This window comes from Odontesthes bonariensis, chromosome 20, assembly GCF_027942865.1.
Source record: "Odontesthes bonariensis isolate fOdoBon6 chromosome 20, fOdoBon6.hap1, whole genome shotgun sequence".
In the NCBI taxonomy this organism is placed as follows: Eukaryota; Metazoa; Chordata; class Actinopteri; order Atheriniformes; family Atherinopsidae; genus Odontesthes; species Odontesthes bonariensis.
In genome coordinates, this window is record NC_134525.1 from 5,210,826 (window position 1) to 5,229,070 (window position 18,245).

An 18,245-nucleotide genomic window follows, 5' to 3' on the forward strand; every position below is an offset into this window, starting at 1 on the left:
AACACTGCATATGTAAATAGACAGTGCTGTGAGGCAAAAGTCTTGAAATACCCCTTATTTCTTTCTTTATTTGTTAAACACAAAGTTCAGTTGGGTTGGATTAATTCTTTAGACCATATTTGTTTTTATTTTTTGGCTCCGGAGCGTGTGACAGCTGCATGAATAATGTTCGTCCAGTTCTCTCTGTGGGGAAATTCAATTTGTTGACACACAATTCGGTTTTCTTCTCGTAGGGTTATCACCAAGAGATCTAATCCTGCACTTCCGGCACAAGGTGGAAAATAACAGATTTCAAGATATATATATATAGTTAGATGTAAATATCCACTTGAAATACATGTCCTGATCGAATATTTTGATCTTTTTAGGTTCTCATCCTTTTCAAGCTCATTCTGCTGGAGAAGAAGGTGAGACTCCAAACTGAGATACAACTTTTCTTCTTTGTGGTTTTAGTTTTTTAGGTATGATTCTACATATCTGTTTGTTTTTCAGGTCCTGTTCTATGTGTCTCCTGTCAACAGACTTGTTGGGACTCTGATGACGGTTTTATCACTGTTTCCAGGTCAGAACTCCCAAAGAAGACTTTGGGATTTTGCACATACAAATAGAGAAACAAAGAATAACCACTTTTATTTGAATCACTGTAGCAGTTTTAGGAGGTAAACAAACAGATGGATGTTGAAATGAGTTCAACATGATGGTGCTGATGTTTGTCCAGGTATGATCGAGCACGGCCTGGTAGACTCCTCCCACTACAGACCTAAGAGCAGCTTATCAGACGACCCGAGTCTGGTGGAGAGCGTTTCCACAGCAGAGGAGTTTGTTTCGGTGTCCGTCAGCGACATTGCGAGCACCAACCTGGAGCTGGAGGGGGGGGACTCGGTCCAGCCTGCAGCAGAGTCTGTGTCCTCTGGAAACGGCACCAACGGCGACAACAACCACCTCAAACCCCCCTCGCATACTTCTCCAGAGTCCTCCGAGAGCGACTGGGAGACTCTGGACCCCAGCGTGTTGGAGGAAGGAGGTCCCAAAGAGGCAGCTGAGACGGGGCCGGAGCTCCTGGACACCTTCGACTCCAACCCGGAGACGCCCATCACTGTGCAGCCGCAGGCGGCCGGCGGTCAGGGAGCGGTCATCCAGGGCCTGGTGTCAGGTCTGGAGGAGGATCAGTACGGCCTGCCACTCGCTGTTTTCACAAAGGTAACCGCAGCTATGTGTGATTTTACTGATCAAACACGATGTCTTATTGATGGTATTTTTATTAGGGCTGGGCAACGATTAAGATTTCTAATGATTTCCCTGATTAATCATGATTAATTGCAATTGTACGCAAAATCCAAAAATTATTTCAAAAGTAGTGTATAGCTTTTAGCATTTAGTTTTATTTTAAATGTGCTGCCATATGAATGAAAGTGCCATAACATTTGTTGTGCAAACACACTTTTAACATCAGCATCTTTCTGTAGTTTTTATGTAGAAGCCTCGCTCCACTGTCTGTTTCCTTGAATGACTTGCTGCTATCAGTTGTGTGTTTTGCCTTTAAGTGATATTTTAGACTGGAACTACTACGCTGAGAAGACAATTCAACTTGGCAGTGTTTACAGATGACTTTGGTTCTGTCGACTCCGCCGTCTGGAAGAACTTTAAAATGAAAATGGCCGAGTAAAAGTTCCGTACCCTTCTCCGTGTTTGGTGGATCCGCCGATTACTTTCTTTTCCGATTCCACAGCAGACAGCAACAGACTTTTACAAAATAAAAGCCTGTGAGCAACAGACTTTTACAATAATAAAATAAATAATAAAACAGGGGTGCTGCGTGTCGTTCCCCCTCTCTCTGCCCCCTGCTTCCTGTCTCTCTGAACTTTCCTATCCATTAAAGGCACAAAAGCACCCCAAACAAATTTTTTTAGAAACATTTAAAAAAAAAATTTGGTAAAAAATAAATCCTGCGTTAATGCGCGATAAAATGTTTATCGGCGTTAAATAATTAACGAATTAACCCTAATTTTTATAGAGTTAAACCAGAGAGTGTTTCGCCTAACGCCTCATGATCACAGTAGTTTACTCAGCTGTAAATGTGACACTCGGGATTGAGTTTTTACGGTAAACTTTTTAAGTTAAAGCATCATTTCCCCGTTATTAAGTAAAATAACTTTAGAACTGAAACCTTTTTTGTTTTTCAGATGAACTGAAAGTAAAGTTGTTCGTTTGTGGAACAACTTGGAAAAAAAACAAAAGTTGATTATTAACAAAATTATGGCCAAACTTAAGACTACTTTACTACTGCACCCAGAATCTGCTGTAAACTTGTAGTTGGAGGCTGGATCTCTTCCAAAGCCAATGACTGGTCCAAGCATTATCTTAGAGAGACTCCCAACACGATAACTGTTAGACTTTTGATAAAGTCTTAAGACCGGGGGAAAAATTCCAAGTATTTGCATTTCATGCTGGTGGATCATAACAGGCTGTAAGCAGAGCTTCAAATTGTGAAAAGAAGAATGCGTTTCTGTAAACTTCTTTTGCTGTCCATCCTCAAACATTCTCAGTGGGATTTAGATCAGAGGAGCACGTGGGCTGGTCCAAAAGAGAGACATTAATCTCCTGGAAGAAGTCCTTCGTCACATTTACTCTGTAAAGAATAATAATTTGATTTCTCGTAAACGATCAACACTCGTTGATGAATACTGATCGGTCACCGGTGTGTGTTACGGCTTCCAGCAGGATGTCGGATCAGCTTCCGTCTTTGCTGTGTGCGTCTCATTCTGATGTTGGGTGGAGATAAGCAGCCATCCAGCCTCTGTAAACACAGTGACCTTTGCTTTTTGCTGTTGCCAGGGTTACCTGTGCTTGCCCTACATGGCCCTGCAGCAGCATCACCTCCTATCAGATGTGACGGTACGGGGCTTCGTCGCGGGGGCGACCAACATCCTCTTCCGCCAGCAAAGGCACCTCAGTGACGCTGTCATAGAAGTAAGTCCTGCGTGTTTACGATCTCTGCGTCTTTAACATCTGGAGTGGAGAAAGTGACGAGATTATTTGCTGCTGCAGGTGGAAGAAGCTCAGATCCAGATCCAGGACCCCGAGCTCCGAAAGATCCTGAAGCTGACGGTGGCGGACCTGCGGTTCGCAGATTACCTGGTCAAACACGTGACGGAGAACCGGGACGATGTGTTCCTGGACGGGACGGGCTGGGAGGGCGGAGACGAGTGGATCAGAGCCCAGTTCACCCTCTACCTCCACTCTTTACTGTCCTCTGTGTTAGAGCAAGGTAGGAGGATCTGTGGAGCAGAGCCACACAGACTAAAGTTTGTTAAAGGAGAATTCCGGCCATTTTACAAACATATCTCATCTGTTGGAGACCCAGGGACCCAAGAAATTTTCATGCCCGCTGCGTAAAGTTGTCCAATTGCGCTGATTTCCATGAAAGCGGGCTCTATCGGGCAAGCTTTTAACCTTTCCTGAGGCTCTTAACGTGCATCAAAATACTTTTGACCGAATTGGCCGTGGTGTCAGTAGCAATACAATTCAACCCAGGGGCTAACCATACCGTTAGCTAGCACAGACATTCTGGATCATCGGTTTGAGCCATCCTCGCTGCATCTCGTGCCAACAACTCTTCATCAGTGTATTCTGGTTAAAAAAGATAACCCCGACCATCAAATTCGTCAAACTCTTCCATTCCAACATCAGAATCTGACGAACTATCCATCTCTAAATTGCTAACAATAAAATCCCGAGGGTTCTCATCTCCCGCAGCTGAATAATGGGCGAAGGTGCTCTCCTTCCAGCAGTCATGTGACACGTCATGACATCACGGCGAATATGGGTATTGAAACGAGTCAGCTGTTCGATAGGAAACAATAACAAACATGGCAATGTGTAGTTCGGTTCCCGAGGGTCGTTTTTGGTGGACAAAAAGACAATTTTGGAATACTATAGTGTATGACTTCAGCGATCAATTTGTGCGCACGCCTGTGGAACACGGAAGCTGAGAAAAGTAAGTGCGCTGTTTTTGAAATCTCAAAATGTATCATGTCTGTGCTAGCTAATGGTATGTATGGTTAGCCCCTGGGTTGAATTGTATTGCTACTGACACCACGGCCAATTCGGTAAAAAGTATTTTGATACACGTTAGGAGCCTCAGGAAAGGTTAAAAGATTCCCCGATAGAGCCCGCTTTCATGGAAATCAGCTTTGCGCAGCGGGCATGAACATTACTCGCGGTTTTCCCTTTGGCCAACTTCCCTGGGTCTCCACAACAGATGGGATATGTTTGTAAAATGGCCGGAATTCTCCTTTAACGGCTCATTTAGGAAGCCAAAAGTGTGTATTTTCACAATGTGGGAGCAGATGCACATCTGTACGATGCTTTATGTTCTCAGCTGAGCTGACAGATAATAACGTGCAGAAATACAACCGAAAGCTTTCTGTCCTGAGTTTGTAACTGAAGCTGATCGCTTACTTGTTGCCTCTTTTTTTTTCGTGTCTCCTCCCTTCAGATAACGAGAGGCTGCTGGCCGATTACGGGGCGCCTTTCTTTGGAGCCTGGAGAATCACTCACAACTTCCGTGTGTGGTACAGCAACAAGCATCCCGGCATGACAGCCATCACCCCGGGGTAGGTGAACAGCAAGGAGGCTGACCTCCCCGACTGTTATCAAATGTCTGGATGAAGCTTGGAGTTACAATAACTCGATATTCTCCCCATGACAAGCTCAGATACACAACTACACACGACGTACTACACTGTGTCGTTATTTATTGAAGAGAATCGAGGATAAAACGCAGAAATGAGCAGCAGTTTAGACAACTTTTCTGATTCAAAAGCAGAAGGATGGATGCAAATTAGAGAATTAAAAAGAGTCTTCAAGCTTATTCATTAGTTCATTGTTTTTCTGTAAATCTAAAAGTTTTGTACCTGTGTGAGCGCAAACAGGGCAAAATACTCTGGTAACTGGAGTATTGTTCAGGAAAGTATGTGATATGCATCACATACGGTATGCATGAAGTCTGAAAACAGGTGTGCTTTTGTAACAAAAAATAACTTTACTATTTAAATATAACAGATTTGTTTTGAAACAAGTAAACTGAAATATTGGTCATAATTAAGCAACAGTAGTATCAAAAGAAAGTTCATTTATACAAGGTTAAGGAATAAGAAGTATAACTGGCTCAACACAACCCAAATAAGATGCAGACCAACATAAGTATCTTTGTTAAAATCATATCTTTGAGCCTTAAAGGCTCTTACACCAAACCGATGGCAATAAGGAGTGTTTTGCTGGTGTGCGCTCCTGCTCTGGAGCATCTTTTGTACAAGTCAGGTCGTTATCATCTCAGTTATCAGCAGTTTTTAAAGTGTTTAGACTTAAAAACCCTGAGATTCAATTTAAAATAATTTGGGTTGTTTTTTTCTATGCTTTTATTTGATTTTTAAGCTTTATGCACCAAAAAATAATATAATAATCGACGTATAATAGAGCCAGACAGACAGCCAGAGTGGTATCTTTCACTGACCCACCTGATGACTGTTTAACACGTCTAAGCAGCCGAAGGATCCGATAGCTGACAAAGAGAGACGGACGTCCCCTGTTTAAACTGGATGCGTCTCCTCTTCGAACCTGAAGCGATGGAATTGTGTTTTTATAAAATAATGTCATAGTTTTTGAGACACATGACCAATAATCTTCATTTTAAAAAGCTGACAAAGGCTCAATTCACAATCACTCAAAGATTTAAGCTTTTAAATGGTTTTTATTTGCTGTTTTTGGTTCTTGAATGTTATATTTTGTTTGTTTTTTAAAGTTCGCCTCATGTCTAAATGGATTGAGAGGCAAATCTGTGGGAAACTTAATCTCTACATCGTATTTACTGCCTCTTTTTTTCTGTCCTAGGCACCCGTTCCAGGGCCAATACAGCGTAACAGACGTGAAACTACAACTCTCACAGTGAGTAGCCTTCGTTCTTCTACTTTCACCTCCTGATTTGAACTTCGCTGTGCACTTACTGTAAAGGAAAAGTCAAAAACAGCAGCGTGTAAACGATGAATGACAGATGAGAGTTCATTCATCCACTGCTCAGCTGAATTTATTCGACACAGGTAAGTTGCTGCCACCTGGTGGCCAAGAGTGAACCGGCTCTTACTTCTCGCGTCCTGTGTCTTTGAGGAGAAAACTCAGAGCTTTAGAATAAGCGCCTCCCGGGTGCTTTTATTTTACTTTTTCTTTTGTAAATTAAAGAAACGGAGGGATACTTAAAGAAGTGGGCTGCACACAAACATATACTAACTACCTGCCATTGTAAAAAAATAGTGCCATAAATTTATGGCAAATTTATTTATTTATTTTGTAAAAATGTGAAGAAATACCCGCTAAGAAATAAACTGAATAACTCAAACCCTTATTGAACTGTATAAAACAACGTAAAAAACTAATTAAGGGTTAACTTTATATTTAAATACAAGCGAAGCTGCTTATCCAAACATGTGTGAAACTGCTAAGTTGAGCTATTTCAGAGCAGCCGTTCTGTTTGATCCTCTTCTCGACATCAAGAAGACTTAAATTAAAGGTTTGGAAAAATTCTGAACCGGGAAAATACAAAAAGTGTATAAACCAAAATTTGTAAAGTGATGGCGTGCTTGGTGTACTTTTGATAAGCTGATGGTTCAACAGCGTCTGTTTTTAGATCGCTGGTGATTAAATTTCCAAAGGTTGCCAGGCTCAGCGGACCCGAACACCCAGCTGTGAATACTTCATGAATGCTGTGTGCCGCAGGGAGCAGCAGCAGCGCGGCGCTTCCTGCTGCGTTTGTGGATGAATATAGCTGCTCCCTGGTCGGAGGGTGGGTGGGAGTGGAGGTCCCATATCGGTCGAGGTCATTAATGAGCGAGTTTCATTCTCAAAAACGGAGCTGCCCAACCGCACAGACATGCACACGGTGGTCGGTGCCTCCGTCCCTAACTTAGCTTTATGTTGAGAACACGGGCAGATCTGCTCGTCTGTGATACTCGAAGCTCTCACCTTACCTTCAGGTGTCCGGTGACACGTCCGCTGTGAAATTTCTGGTTATGTTTCAGTAAACAAACGCAAACAGTTAGTTAAGTGCAGCTGCAGGGCATCCAGTCAGAAGACTGATAATGTTTATCTTTCCTTTTATTGCAATCTATTCAGAGCCACCACTCATTTTTCGATTATATTTCCAGGAAAAGCAGAAGTAGGTGCAACAATTTATTGAAACGTGTGTCAACATAAATGCAGTATTTAAAGTCTGTACAATTCAAAAGGTTTAAAGTGAATATTTGGTCTGAGCTCCTTTATTCTCCAGCACAGCCTGAACCCTCTCAGACGAGCTTTCTGTCCTTTCTTTAAGGAGTCTTCAGGAATAGTTCTCCAGGCTTCTTGAAGGACATCCCAAAGCTCTTCTTTGGATGTGGGCTGCCTTTTGTTCCGTTCTCTGCCAACATGATCCCACACTGCTTCAGTAATGTTGAGCTCCGGGCTCTGGGGAGGATTCATCCCTCCATCAGACCTGCTGCCACTGATTTTCAGCCCACTTCTTGTGTCCTTTGGCACAGCTCAGCCTTTTCTCCCTGTTTCCCTTCCTTAAGAACGGCTTCCTGACAGCCACCCTTCCATGGAGCCCATTTCTGATGAGGCTTGGGAATAGAGACAACAGACTGCGTGGCCCCATCAGCGTCCGCTTCCTCATGCTGCAATTAACTGTGGGTGTTGTGTGTCCGTCTTACAGATATCCCAGCGTTGTAGATCACTTAAACATCCAGCAGCACCTCTTACAATCCGGCTCATCCCAAAGATTTACGGTCTATGAAAACCAGCAAAGTAAATATCTTTCGGTTTATTGTCAAAAATATCTATTTGAAGATGTCATGTTTGGCTTTATTAAAAGAATCTCAGGTTACAGCTCTAGTTCTGTTTTATTGTCCTTAAGAACTCTTTCAAAACCACATATTTGGGTGAAAAAGCAGTGAACGCACACTCTGAACCTGCAGCCTTTAAGGATGTGGGCCACTTCCTCACTTGTCATCTTGATCCCGACCGTGCGCTTCGGTCAGAGCCGCCTCCTGGACCAGGACGGGGTAATGGCTCCGCTTGCAGTGCTATAAAACTCTGGTTATAGCCTGTACGGTGGCGCTGAGGGGGTGTCAGAGGCAGGAAGTTTGGCTCTGAGCCACCAGAGCTCCTCAGGAATAAACTCATCTCATTTCCTGCCTCGGCTTTTTATCAGAGCGGGCCTCTAAAACGGGAGGGGATTCAGCCGGGCTGAAGAGGAGTGCGTTTGTGAGGTTTTCTTACACGAGCTGACACGGTGGCAGATAAACGGCTCAGTCTTCACTCGACCCGGAACATCAGATAACTTATCAGAAGCCCCGCAGACTTTATCCACCCTATGAGGGGTTAGGGCAAAAACTTTAAGGCACTGTGAAACGGGACAGTTCCACATTCAGTCGGTAAAGAAGGAAAATTGTTGGGAAACCTCAGAGTTAAACAGAAACACTCAGCATTTTGTCATACAGGTATAATAATCAGAGTTCTGTGTTTTTATATGCTTTCAAACACTTCATTAAACGGACTTATATCAGCTATAAAAACATGTTCAATGAGTTTTTTAACTTGCAGTGACTCCCAGTAAAGATATAAACCATCAGACAAACATTTATTTTTTATTTTTTTATTACTTTTGGGTGACAACAACTTTGAACTCAAGTTAAAGGGATAGTTCGCCTCTTTTGACATGAAGCTGTATGACATCCCATTCTAGCAATATCATTTATGAACATTTTCTTACTCCCTGCTGCGTCCTGTGAGCCGAGTTCCAGCCTCGTTTTGGCGTTGACGAAGAAAAAAGGGCCAAGCGATTGTCCTGGAGAACGATTTTGTGATGCAAATGTATTACTCTTTTGAACACATATTGTTTTGAGAAGCAAGACGCTTTATTTTTTAAACCCCAGCCAACTAGCCGGACTACCTTCATCAACGCCAAAACGAGGCTGGAACTCTGCTCACAGGACGCAGCAGGGGGTAAGAAGATGTTCAGAAATGATGTTGCTGATATGGGATGTTATACAGCTTCATGTCAAAAGAGGCGAACTGTCCCTTTAAGGTGTGGACCTTTAAACACGAGTCAACGGTCTAAGTCAAATGAATATAAAAGAAGTTAAATGAATCCAAATGAAGACCTTTAATGTAATGTCCCACTTTGCTTAACAGATACTTAATCTCGTCACATTACACTACACGTGTCAGATTATTTGTAGAAGCACATTTGAAATTCCTCTGGATGTCAGTCTTCGGACATTTTCCTGACAGCAGAACACTCTCCCTGTTTTCCTGCATTGGTTAACGCAGAGCTATTTTCCTGTAACCTGAGACGCGGCGACTGGGGAATCAGGGGTTAGTGGGGCATACGCTGAGTGGTCTGATGGGTCCCACTTGTCAGGATGTTTGTTGGGAAAGTAAAAGTGTCCGCTGAGTTCCTCCACTCCGCTGGATAAAAAAAGGAAAAACAAGTGGCTGCGGCCGACTTCCCTGCTATTGTGAAACACTGGGGGGCTAAAACAAGGCGACCTTTTTCAAGTTTCCTCGTCATCAGCTTTGGACAAAGAGCAGCTGGTGGCGGAGATGTTCTCAGGAAACTGAGTCATGTGACGAGCCGCATGGCTGCAGGCGAACACACACTGTTAGAGGATCTTTCTTTATTGTCAGCGTCCCACATCAAGCTACATAAGAAACTGTTTATTTGGGTCAGCCAGCTACATGCAGAGCGTGCACACAAGCTCAGGGAGAGTGCTGCCTTTTTGTTACTTTGGAGACCGGAGTGAAGGCGGCTGATTAAATTTAGATCTGAGCCATAAATTTACCACCGTTTCACCAAATCTCACCTCCACATTCACAAAATTATTGATTTTCTCACACTCCTAAACTGTAACTACATTTGTCTTCGAATTTTTTTCCTCTCTAATTCATTCTCATATTTACGAGCTTTGAGATCTTCTGTGCTTTTATTTGACCAGATGTGCAATCATTACAAAGATGAACATGTTACAGAATGAGATGCTTACAATCTTAAAAGAATCCAGGGTGTTTACACATATCAATATTTGTTGATGATAGATTATATAAATCATATATATTATATGATAGAGTATAAAAAAGAAAATGTATGCAAGTATTTGTACATACAAAAGAAAAAAAAATTAAATCACATAAAGTGCTCATACAAAACAAAACACCACACATTGTTCGAAAAAAAGGAATGGGAAGAAGTACAATACTTTTTTTTTTTTTTTTAGTTTTCCACCCTTTTTCAACTATTCTTCAGTTTACAAATATCCTAACTACAATATTCCTATATAAATATATGCCATATATACACTTCCTAAATATCTAGATAAATATATAATCACAGAAATAAATATATACTACACACATATCCTCGTAAAAATATATATATATATATTTATATTCATAACTATCCTCATAAATAAATATATACCATATACTAATCAAATTACAATATAACAATTAACCCTATTCTATTCATATATTTATCCCTCATCGTCCTCCGTTAATATATTTCCTCTTCCATGCACTTGTATAAATTTGTTGATTTAAAAACAAAAAAAGGTTCCATTAAAAACATGGTTTCTTGTCTTCAAAAAATAAAAATTGGCGTGATTGAAAAGGAAGGAAAAACACATTCAGCAACGTTGTCAGACAACATAACTGTTGTCCACAAGAATTAAAATACTTGAAGTTATTTTGTTTTTACCCACTTCGAACTGCGATTATTGGCAGTTTAACAAGATCTTAATTAATTTTTTTTTCATACCAAAGACATTGAGTAATATTCTGAGATGTCTTTTCAGACAAAAAAAAAAAAAAAGAGATGATCTGTAAACTATATTTTTATTATAATAACTCAGACATGGAGCTAGATTTTTTTTTTTTTGTCCTAGCAACAGACGCCTAGCAACCACATTTTGTTAGGTGAATCTCCTCGCCATCCCGTAAGTGACGCCGGCGGTGTTACGTTGACGCCACCGTGGAGGACTGACAGCAGCACACGTTTCACTTTTCCTCCGGTGTTGCGTTTCACATGCAGACTTTCCATCCTGCAGGTCTTTTTGCTCTGAATCTTTGCAGATGCATTTACTTACCGACGGCTGTTTTTTCACTCTGTCACAAGTAGACTTTACTACTACATTTACTCACAGATAATGTCAGATTTTTTTGCCCAGAGAAGCAGAATTCCACGACTTTCTACTTTATTAGTGTAAACATTACATTATTCTGTAAAAAACGAGTTAATTTCCTTAAAAGAAAATTATTCTTATTATTTTTCATGATAATTAAATACTTTACTACAGTAATTTATTTTATTTACCTATTTACAATTTACTTAAAAGATCTTTTGTTATTATTAAACCATTATTTGCTTATATTTAATTATGAGATTTTTACCGTCAAGATAATCTTAAATTGGAATTACATAATCTTATATGTTCTGAGGTATTTTATTGTGTCTATGAAATCTTTATTTCATCTTTTATTATTACATCTTTTATAAAATTATTAGATATTTATGGTCTTTAATTAATATTAATTAAATATCATCTTATTCCAAACCGAATTAAAAAATCTTTGATCATAATTAAAAATTTTAAGTATCATCTTTCAGCTAAATAACAATATCTTTTATAATTTTTTAAAAGATTTGATAATTAGAAATTCTTACATAAAAGTTAAAAGATGTCATAATCGTGAGATATTTAAGGAGATCTTTTTATAAGTGTTTTTTTTTTTTTTTTGGATTTTAATCATAGTTTATCATAAAAAATATTGAATCATAATAGAGATTTTTAAACATAATTTTGCAGAGGAATTACATATTTTATCAAAAATTACAATATCTATTAAGAGCTTTTATGGTAATCTTCGAATGACTTTATTTGAAAAGTAACGGATATTTTATCATTATTAAAAAATTCTTTACTGCATGAGATAAAATAATCATGAGATAATTTCTCATAATTAGATTTATTTTTAGAATTATAAAATCTTTTATGTTTTACCACAATTTAGGGGTCTTGTGTAGGATTTTTGTGTCATATTAAGATATGGTACTTATAGAAGATGTACCATAATTACAATGTCTTTAATAAGATAATATGCAATCAGAGTTTTTTTACTGTAATCTTTAATCACGAATAAAAGCGCTTTTATGATGTGATTTTTTTTTTTTTAAATTCATAATTTTGAGATCTTTTGTTCTCTTGAGACATTTTATCATAACTTTGAGATCTTTGGGGAGAAAATTTAACATTTCTATGAGAATCTTTCATCGTATTTACATTTTTTTTTTAATGTGAAACCTTATGATTGTGAGATCTATTATAAGATTTTATTATTGTGCAAGTAACGTTATTATCATTTTTTTCTTCTTGAAATTAATATCACCAGTCCCAGCTTCTTCATTACTTCACATTAATTCTTGTAATGCTTTTCTTTTCTGCAGTTATTATATCGTGCATTATATCTGGACCTTACTTTTTATGAGAACCAGGACCGTAACCTAACCCTTAAACTAGTTAAAGCATTTTTGGCTTTGTATGAGTACGTAAAGATGGCTGAAAATATATTGTTTGGAAACCAGAGATGCAGGTCTCTGTTATGTAGTAAAACAGACAATGAGTGAGTTTATTTTTAGATGAAATAACTCCCTCATTCGAGGATTGTGAGTGACAAGATGTCTGCTCTCTGCAGCTGCCCACGTATATTCCAATCGTCTTCTTAACCACGCTGCTGTTGCCCAGGTGATGCAGGAGCGAGATTCCTGCCGAATGTCAAGTCATCGGGGATCCACGTGAAAGGTTGCATGCTGGACTTGAACCAGTCTGCTGTTCATATGAAGGCAGGCAGGGCCGACTTTAGCCGTCCATTTGTTGTGAAACATTGCCAGCTCGTTTCCGTTCTCAGGTCAGATTCACCACCTGTGGCTGCTGCTCAGTCTCTGCTGTTACGTAATCCTCTCCGACAGCATTTACCAGCAGCAGTTTTGTGTGGATTGTTTCTAGGAGAGATGAAACGATTCCAAAGTCGCATCGTAAACGAGAAGAGGAAAGAGGAAAATACATTTCTGGATTGTGATCCTATTTTCTCTCTGCAGCTCGGTACAGAACAGTGAGCGAGGGAAGAAGATTGGGAACGCCATGATGACTACTAGTCGCAGCGTTGTCCAGACCGGGAAGGCAGTGGGTAAGAAAGCTCTCATGCTCAACCCAAATGAGATATCTGACAACATGCAAGTTACTTTTTCTGTTTGTGTTTGTTTTGGCGCTGGAAATTTTAATTTCTTCTCCTCATCTCAGATGTGCTCTAAACCAGGGGTGGCCAACCCGCGGCTCTTACGTTCATATAAAATTTTGTATTTTTTTTTTTCCCGCTTCGTTTGAGTTCAATACGGCAGCGGCCTCCAACCTTTTGTGCTCCATGGACCGGTTTAATGTCAGACAATGTTTTCACGGCCCGGCCTTTCAGGTGTGGCAGATAAATACTACAAAATAAAATAATACAACCAACACAGACTCTGTGGTATTTAGTAAATATATTAATAAACTTGAATCCACTGTGTACTTGTATGTAACTTTATTAGCAGCGTCCTCCTGACGTAACATCCTCTCTGCCTCCTAACGCTCTCTGGTCGCTATGGTAACGCTTAAACATGCCTTCAAAATGCAGCTTTCTTTTTCTTAGTGGTCACAGCCTCTTCTTCCGTCTCCTCACTGGGAAGAAGCTTTCCAAACACGCCTGTTTTTGACTCATTTTTGCTCGGTTCGTGGGTTTAATATCAGCGTTGATGCGTCACGTGACCGAGACGAGAGTTAAGAGTCAAGAACAGACGGATGGAAACGGAGAGAATTCGGTCATTTTTCAAAATAATGTGGCTCTTTGTGGTAACACAGTAAAAAATGCGGCTCTTAGTCTCTGACCGGTTGGCCACCCCTGGTCTAAACAAAACGACACAAAAATTTAGTCCACCGTAGGCAGTATTAAAGTTTAAGCCAGAAATGCATTTAAAGCAACACTTGAGATGTTTGTAAATTGACTTTTGTTGTGCACATTCCTGGGCCTGAAACTGCCCTAGAGTAACTAGCGCTGAGATACCGCAGTTCACGACTTTGGTTTCCAATCCTGCAATTTGTTTCCTGAATTTTCCATGTTTTTTTGTGGGCCTTTGATGGCTTCCTTTTTAACCTCTTCACCATGGCAAAATATTCATGTGTTTGGCCGACATTTGCAGGGCTCACATGAAGATTTGATATTTATGACAGTGTTGTTGCATCCTATAACTGCAGGGGGAGCCAAAGAGTAAAAGATTTGTCAAATTCTTTATTGTTGCCATCTTGATAACCAGCTTTTATGTGTAGATGAAGACATATACCCAGAAATGTTTTTAAAAAATCTTTGAAAATGAAATGTCTCTGTTTTCAACTCTCAGGTCAGTCAGTGGGTGGAGCGTTGACCAGTGCCAAGTCGGCCATGTCTTCTTGGTTCTCCACGCTGGCCCCTCCTGCGCCGGTAACTGCCCCGGCTTGTCCTGAGCTTGCCACCGAGGTTACACCATAACAGTCTGTCGCAAAAATCCTCCCTGACTTTTTCTGCCTCCTCGTCCTCTGATTGTGAAGCCTTTCAGCAGTGTGAAAGTTGGTTTTATTAAGGGCGTGAGCAGAAAAACAAACACCTTTTTTCAGGTTCAGATGGGACTCTGAACCCTGAAACCCAGCTGTCACTGAGCCCTGACTGGAGATTCTGGGCTTTTTCCATCATCATATTATCTGAATGCCTATAGAGACAGGAAGGTAGCAATGCCGTTAAACTGCGCGGTCCATAACCACTGTGAGGCAGAAACTGCCACTGCTTTTGATCCAAACCAGAAAATTCAGGGGGCTGCATTAAGTCTGACAACCTGTTTTTCACTGCTGCAGTTGATATTGCTGAACGTTTTCCTGTGAGACACTAAAGATGCTGTCCTTGGTTGTGTGGTATCCACTCTTTGCTGCGTATTTATACAAGTTTGTCAATATTTAGCTACCTTTTTTTTGCTGCAAAGAAATATGTAAATTGCCCCTGTGTCACATGATTTGACCACATAACATGAGTTGTGACACCGTAAACATTTTTAATTGATTAAATTTTAAATGAATTCTGGCTCATTTTCATCAGTGCCTCTGTAGTAACATTGTTGTTGTAGTGGTGAAGCATAATAATTAATAAAATTCATATTGAGTGACTTAAGTATAGCCACAACTAACTGATATTTTTATTAATAATAATTTTGTTGATTATTTTAAAGGTAGTTTGACTATAATTTCAAAAACTTGTAGAAAAAAAAGGCAAAAGTATTATTAAGTAATTAAATATGGTGCTAGCTAAATGGTTCAAATACAATATAAACAAAGTATATATGTTGGTTAAAAAGTTTCAGCTAAAACATTTTTAGCTAGCTAGGACTTGTTAGTTCATCTGGTTTAAAATCATGTGCAAAAACAAACATTAAATCACACATATTTTAAATAAGACTTAGTAAAATGTATTTCTAACATGGTTAAAATGTATTAATTTGATAAAGACAGGTGTTACAATGACAAGAGTCTGCAACATGCTGCTAACATTGTTAGCATTAACTTGCGTGCTAAAATGCTAAGCGTATTTGGTTCTGTTATTAAATTTTAGCCTTCAAATGGTGCTCATTGGCTTTGATTACTACATGGTAAGCTGTGTACACAACTCAGGAACTTGAATTTTTTTCCCCCAGCGAGCTAAATAGCAAAAAAATTAAAAAACAACATTAAAAGATGGATGTGTGTGGGAACCAATGACACAATAATTTGGAAAATCAAGGAGTTGTAAAAAAAATAAGATGAGATGTTAAACATTATGGGGGAGTTTGGCGGCAAACATATGTTTCCCTTTATTAAAAGATAATTTTTAAGTAGTTTTTTTGCTTCTTATTAACCAACTGTATGGCCCCTACCATACTCAGGATGTTGTTATATGCAGTTCGAGGTTTTTCACAGAAGCCTAACCATCATCAAAAAGTATGTTAACGTTGTTCTTACACAAACTGGCTAGTATAAGTTTATCCACATAGTATCATGCACACCCAATGTGCAAAGAATATCCACCTCATTAGGCTTTATCTTAGTTTTCACGTTCAACTGGGTAGCTGTAATTTCTTTATTCATGTTTGTGGTAGCATTACAAAGAATTGTCAACCTTATGTAACTAGTTTTGTGAAATTCTGAGAAACATTTTGACCTAAAATGGATTTTCTTACATTTTTTTTTTTAAAGCAGGAAATAAGAATATTTAGCTATTTCTGATTAACGGTTAAGAAGCAGGTTAATGGTTTTCCTTTAAACTTTTCTAATATTCAATCAGTAGTTGTGGCTGTAGATCTTTCACTCAGATTTTCTTTTGAAATTATTAAAAAAATTAATTGGAAACGATGTCGTAAACCTGGTGGTTGACTTGAACACCTTTTTATTTCGTACAGTTCTGTGACACCTGATCTATTCGCCTCTTAAGATTGAACAAAGGTCACACATGTTGCATCGGGACTGAAAGGGAGAAGCGGACAGGTGGTATCACGTGTTAAAATGAGCTCTGCTACCACAGCAATGTTATTACAGAAATCTTGTCTTTGAGTGAAAACGCCTCCACCCATCATTAAGGACCCTCCAACGAGCTGTGTTTGCAGGGTGTTTGTAGCTGTCACCCGGGCCTTTTCTTTTTACTTGCTGTCAGTATACATAAATGAATATATATTTGAAGAACTATATTTAGTAAACAAGACAGATAACTTATTTATATGTTGTGTAACTTGTTAAAGCAAAATATCCATGTTTTGTCATGACAACACTGGAACAAGTGGACCACTGTTTATTTGCACAAAGTAGCCATTATCTTCTCTTTCTGTGGATCTTTACCTTGTGTAACTGTAATTTTCCCTCCATGTAATCGACGGTCGGTTGATTTAAAGTGGTCCAGTGGGCATGCTCTGTTTGCTTCTAAACGTTCTTGACGTTTTCATGCCTCAACAAGTTCTTCGGCTGTCGAGTCTTCTCTGGATTATTATTTCTGAAGTAAGTACGGTAAAAAAAATATCAGCTGTTTAAAGGCGCTTTTTGTTTCTTTTCTTCTTTTTTTATCCTCTGATGATATCTCTTCATTTTGTATTTGAATATATTGTGAACTCAGATTCACAGAATATTTTCATGACAGATGCTTTTAATGTATTGGAGAAGGAAATTATTCTATACTATATTGCTGTATTAAAAAGAATAAAAAATTGCACTTTTATCTTTTTTTTTGAGGCAGTTTTTTAAAATCTTTTATACCCCTGGGATTAAATGTAAGTCAGCCTGAAAAAGTGTTGGCGAATGCATGTTTGTTGAGAGAGCTGCTGTTGTGGTGATGGCACATGCCTCAACAAAAGTACACCATGTTTTGTCTGGAAAATATTCGGCAGCATAACAGTCCAGTGAACCCGGTGACTTCAGAGGCTGCTATAGAGAAGCAGATTCACAGCCAGCGTGGCCACTACATGAGGGCTGTTCTACCAAATAAACAACCTGAAACTACAGCATAAGTAGTTATTTATTCTTTGTACACCTTTAGAAAACTGGAACCACAGCACTGATGTCCGTATGTTTTCAGTTTAAAAAAAAAAACCTCTTCTCTCATTTTTTCTTTTCTAGGATGTCTTGATTTGCAAGTTGTGGTTAGACAGTTATGCTTTGTGATCTGTGACATTATTTTTTCCATTTCGGTGAGTCAGCCAGAAAAACTTCAATATTTGTCACCCATTTTAGACCTCAGCTACATGACTCTGAATATATGTCTATATAAATATAAATATACATTTTTTTGAGCTACTTGACTAATTAGAATTACCCCCATTGGGGGATGAATAAAGTATTTTTGTATTCTATTTCTATATATTTTTAATAGAAGTTTTTCCCTCCGTTTAAAAAAAATTAGTTTGTCTGGACGGGAACGCAGAGGTGTAGAGTAACGACATGTACAAGATACGAGCACTCTGAGCATGCCCAGTGAGCCCATTATACTTTTGGTGAACGTTTTAGAACCAGAACTTTAGTTGGAGCAATGCTGACACTGGAAGATGAATGTAACTCTTAATAATGGTGAAAGCCCAGGGGTTAGGG

At 39.2% G+C, this 18,245-nt stretch overlaps 1 protein-coding gene across 1 annotated transcript in view; it reads left to right on the forward strand.

Moving 5' to 3' along the window:
* The window catches only part of avl9 (AVL9 homolog (S. cerevisiase)), a 29,392-nt gene extending 11,681 nt beyond the window's left edge, over positions 1–17,711 (forward strand). Inside the window, exons 7-16 of the mRNA XM_075452138.1 lie at positions 234–274; positions 369–407; positions 493–562; positions 719–1,200; positions 2,836–2,970; positions 3,049–3,268; positions 4,499–4,616; positions 5,893–5,946; positions 13,184–13,272; positions 14,516–17,711. Of these exons, the coding sequence (XP_075308253.1) occupies positions 234–274; positions 369–407; positions 493–562; positions 719–1,200; positions 2,836–2,970; positions 3,049–3,268; positions 4,499–4,616; positions 5,893–5,946; positions 13,184–13,272; positions 14,516–14,643 (1,376 nt within the window). The 3' untranslated portion in view covers positions 14,644–17,711. The remainder of the gene's footprint in view (positions 1–233; positions 275–368; positions 408–492; positions 563–718; positions 1,201–2,835; positions 2,971–3,048; positions 3,269–4,498; positions 4,617–5,892; positions 5,947–13,183; positions 13,273–14,515) is intronic.
* Positions 17,712–18,245: the final 534 nt, after the last annotated feature.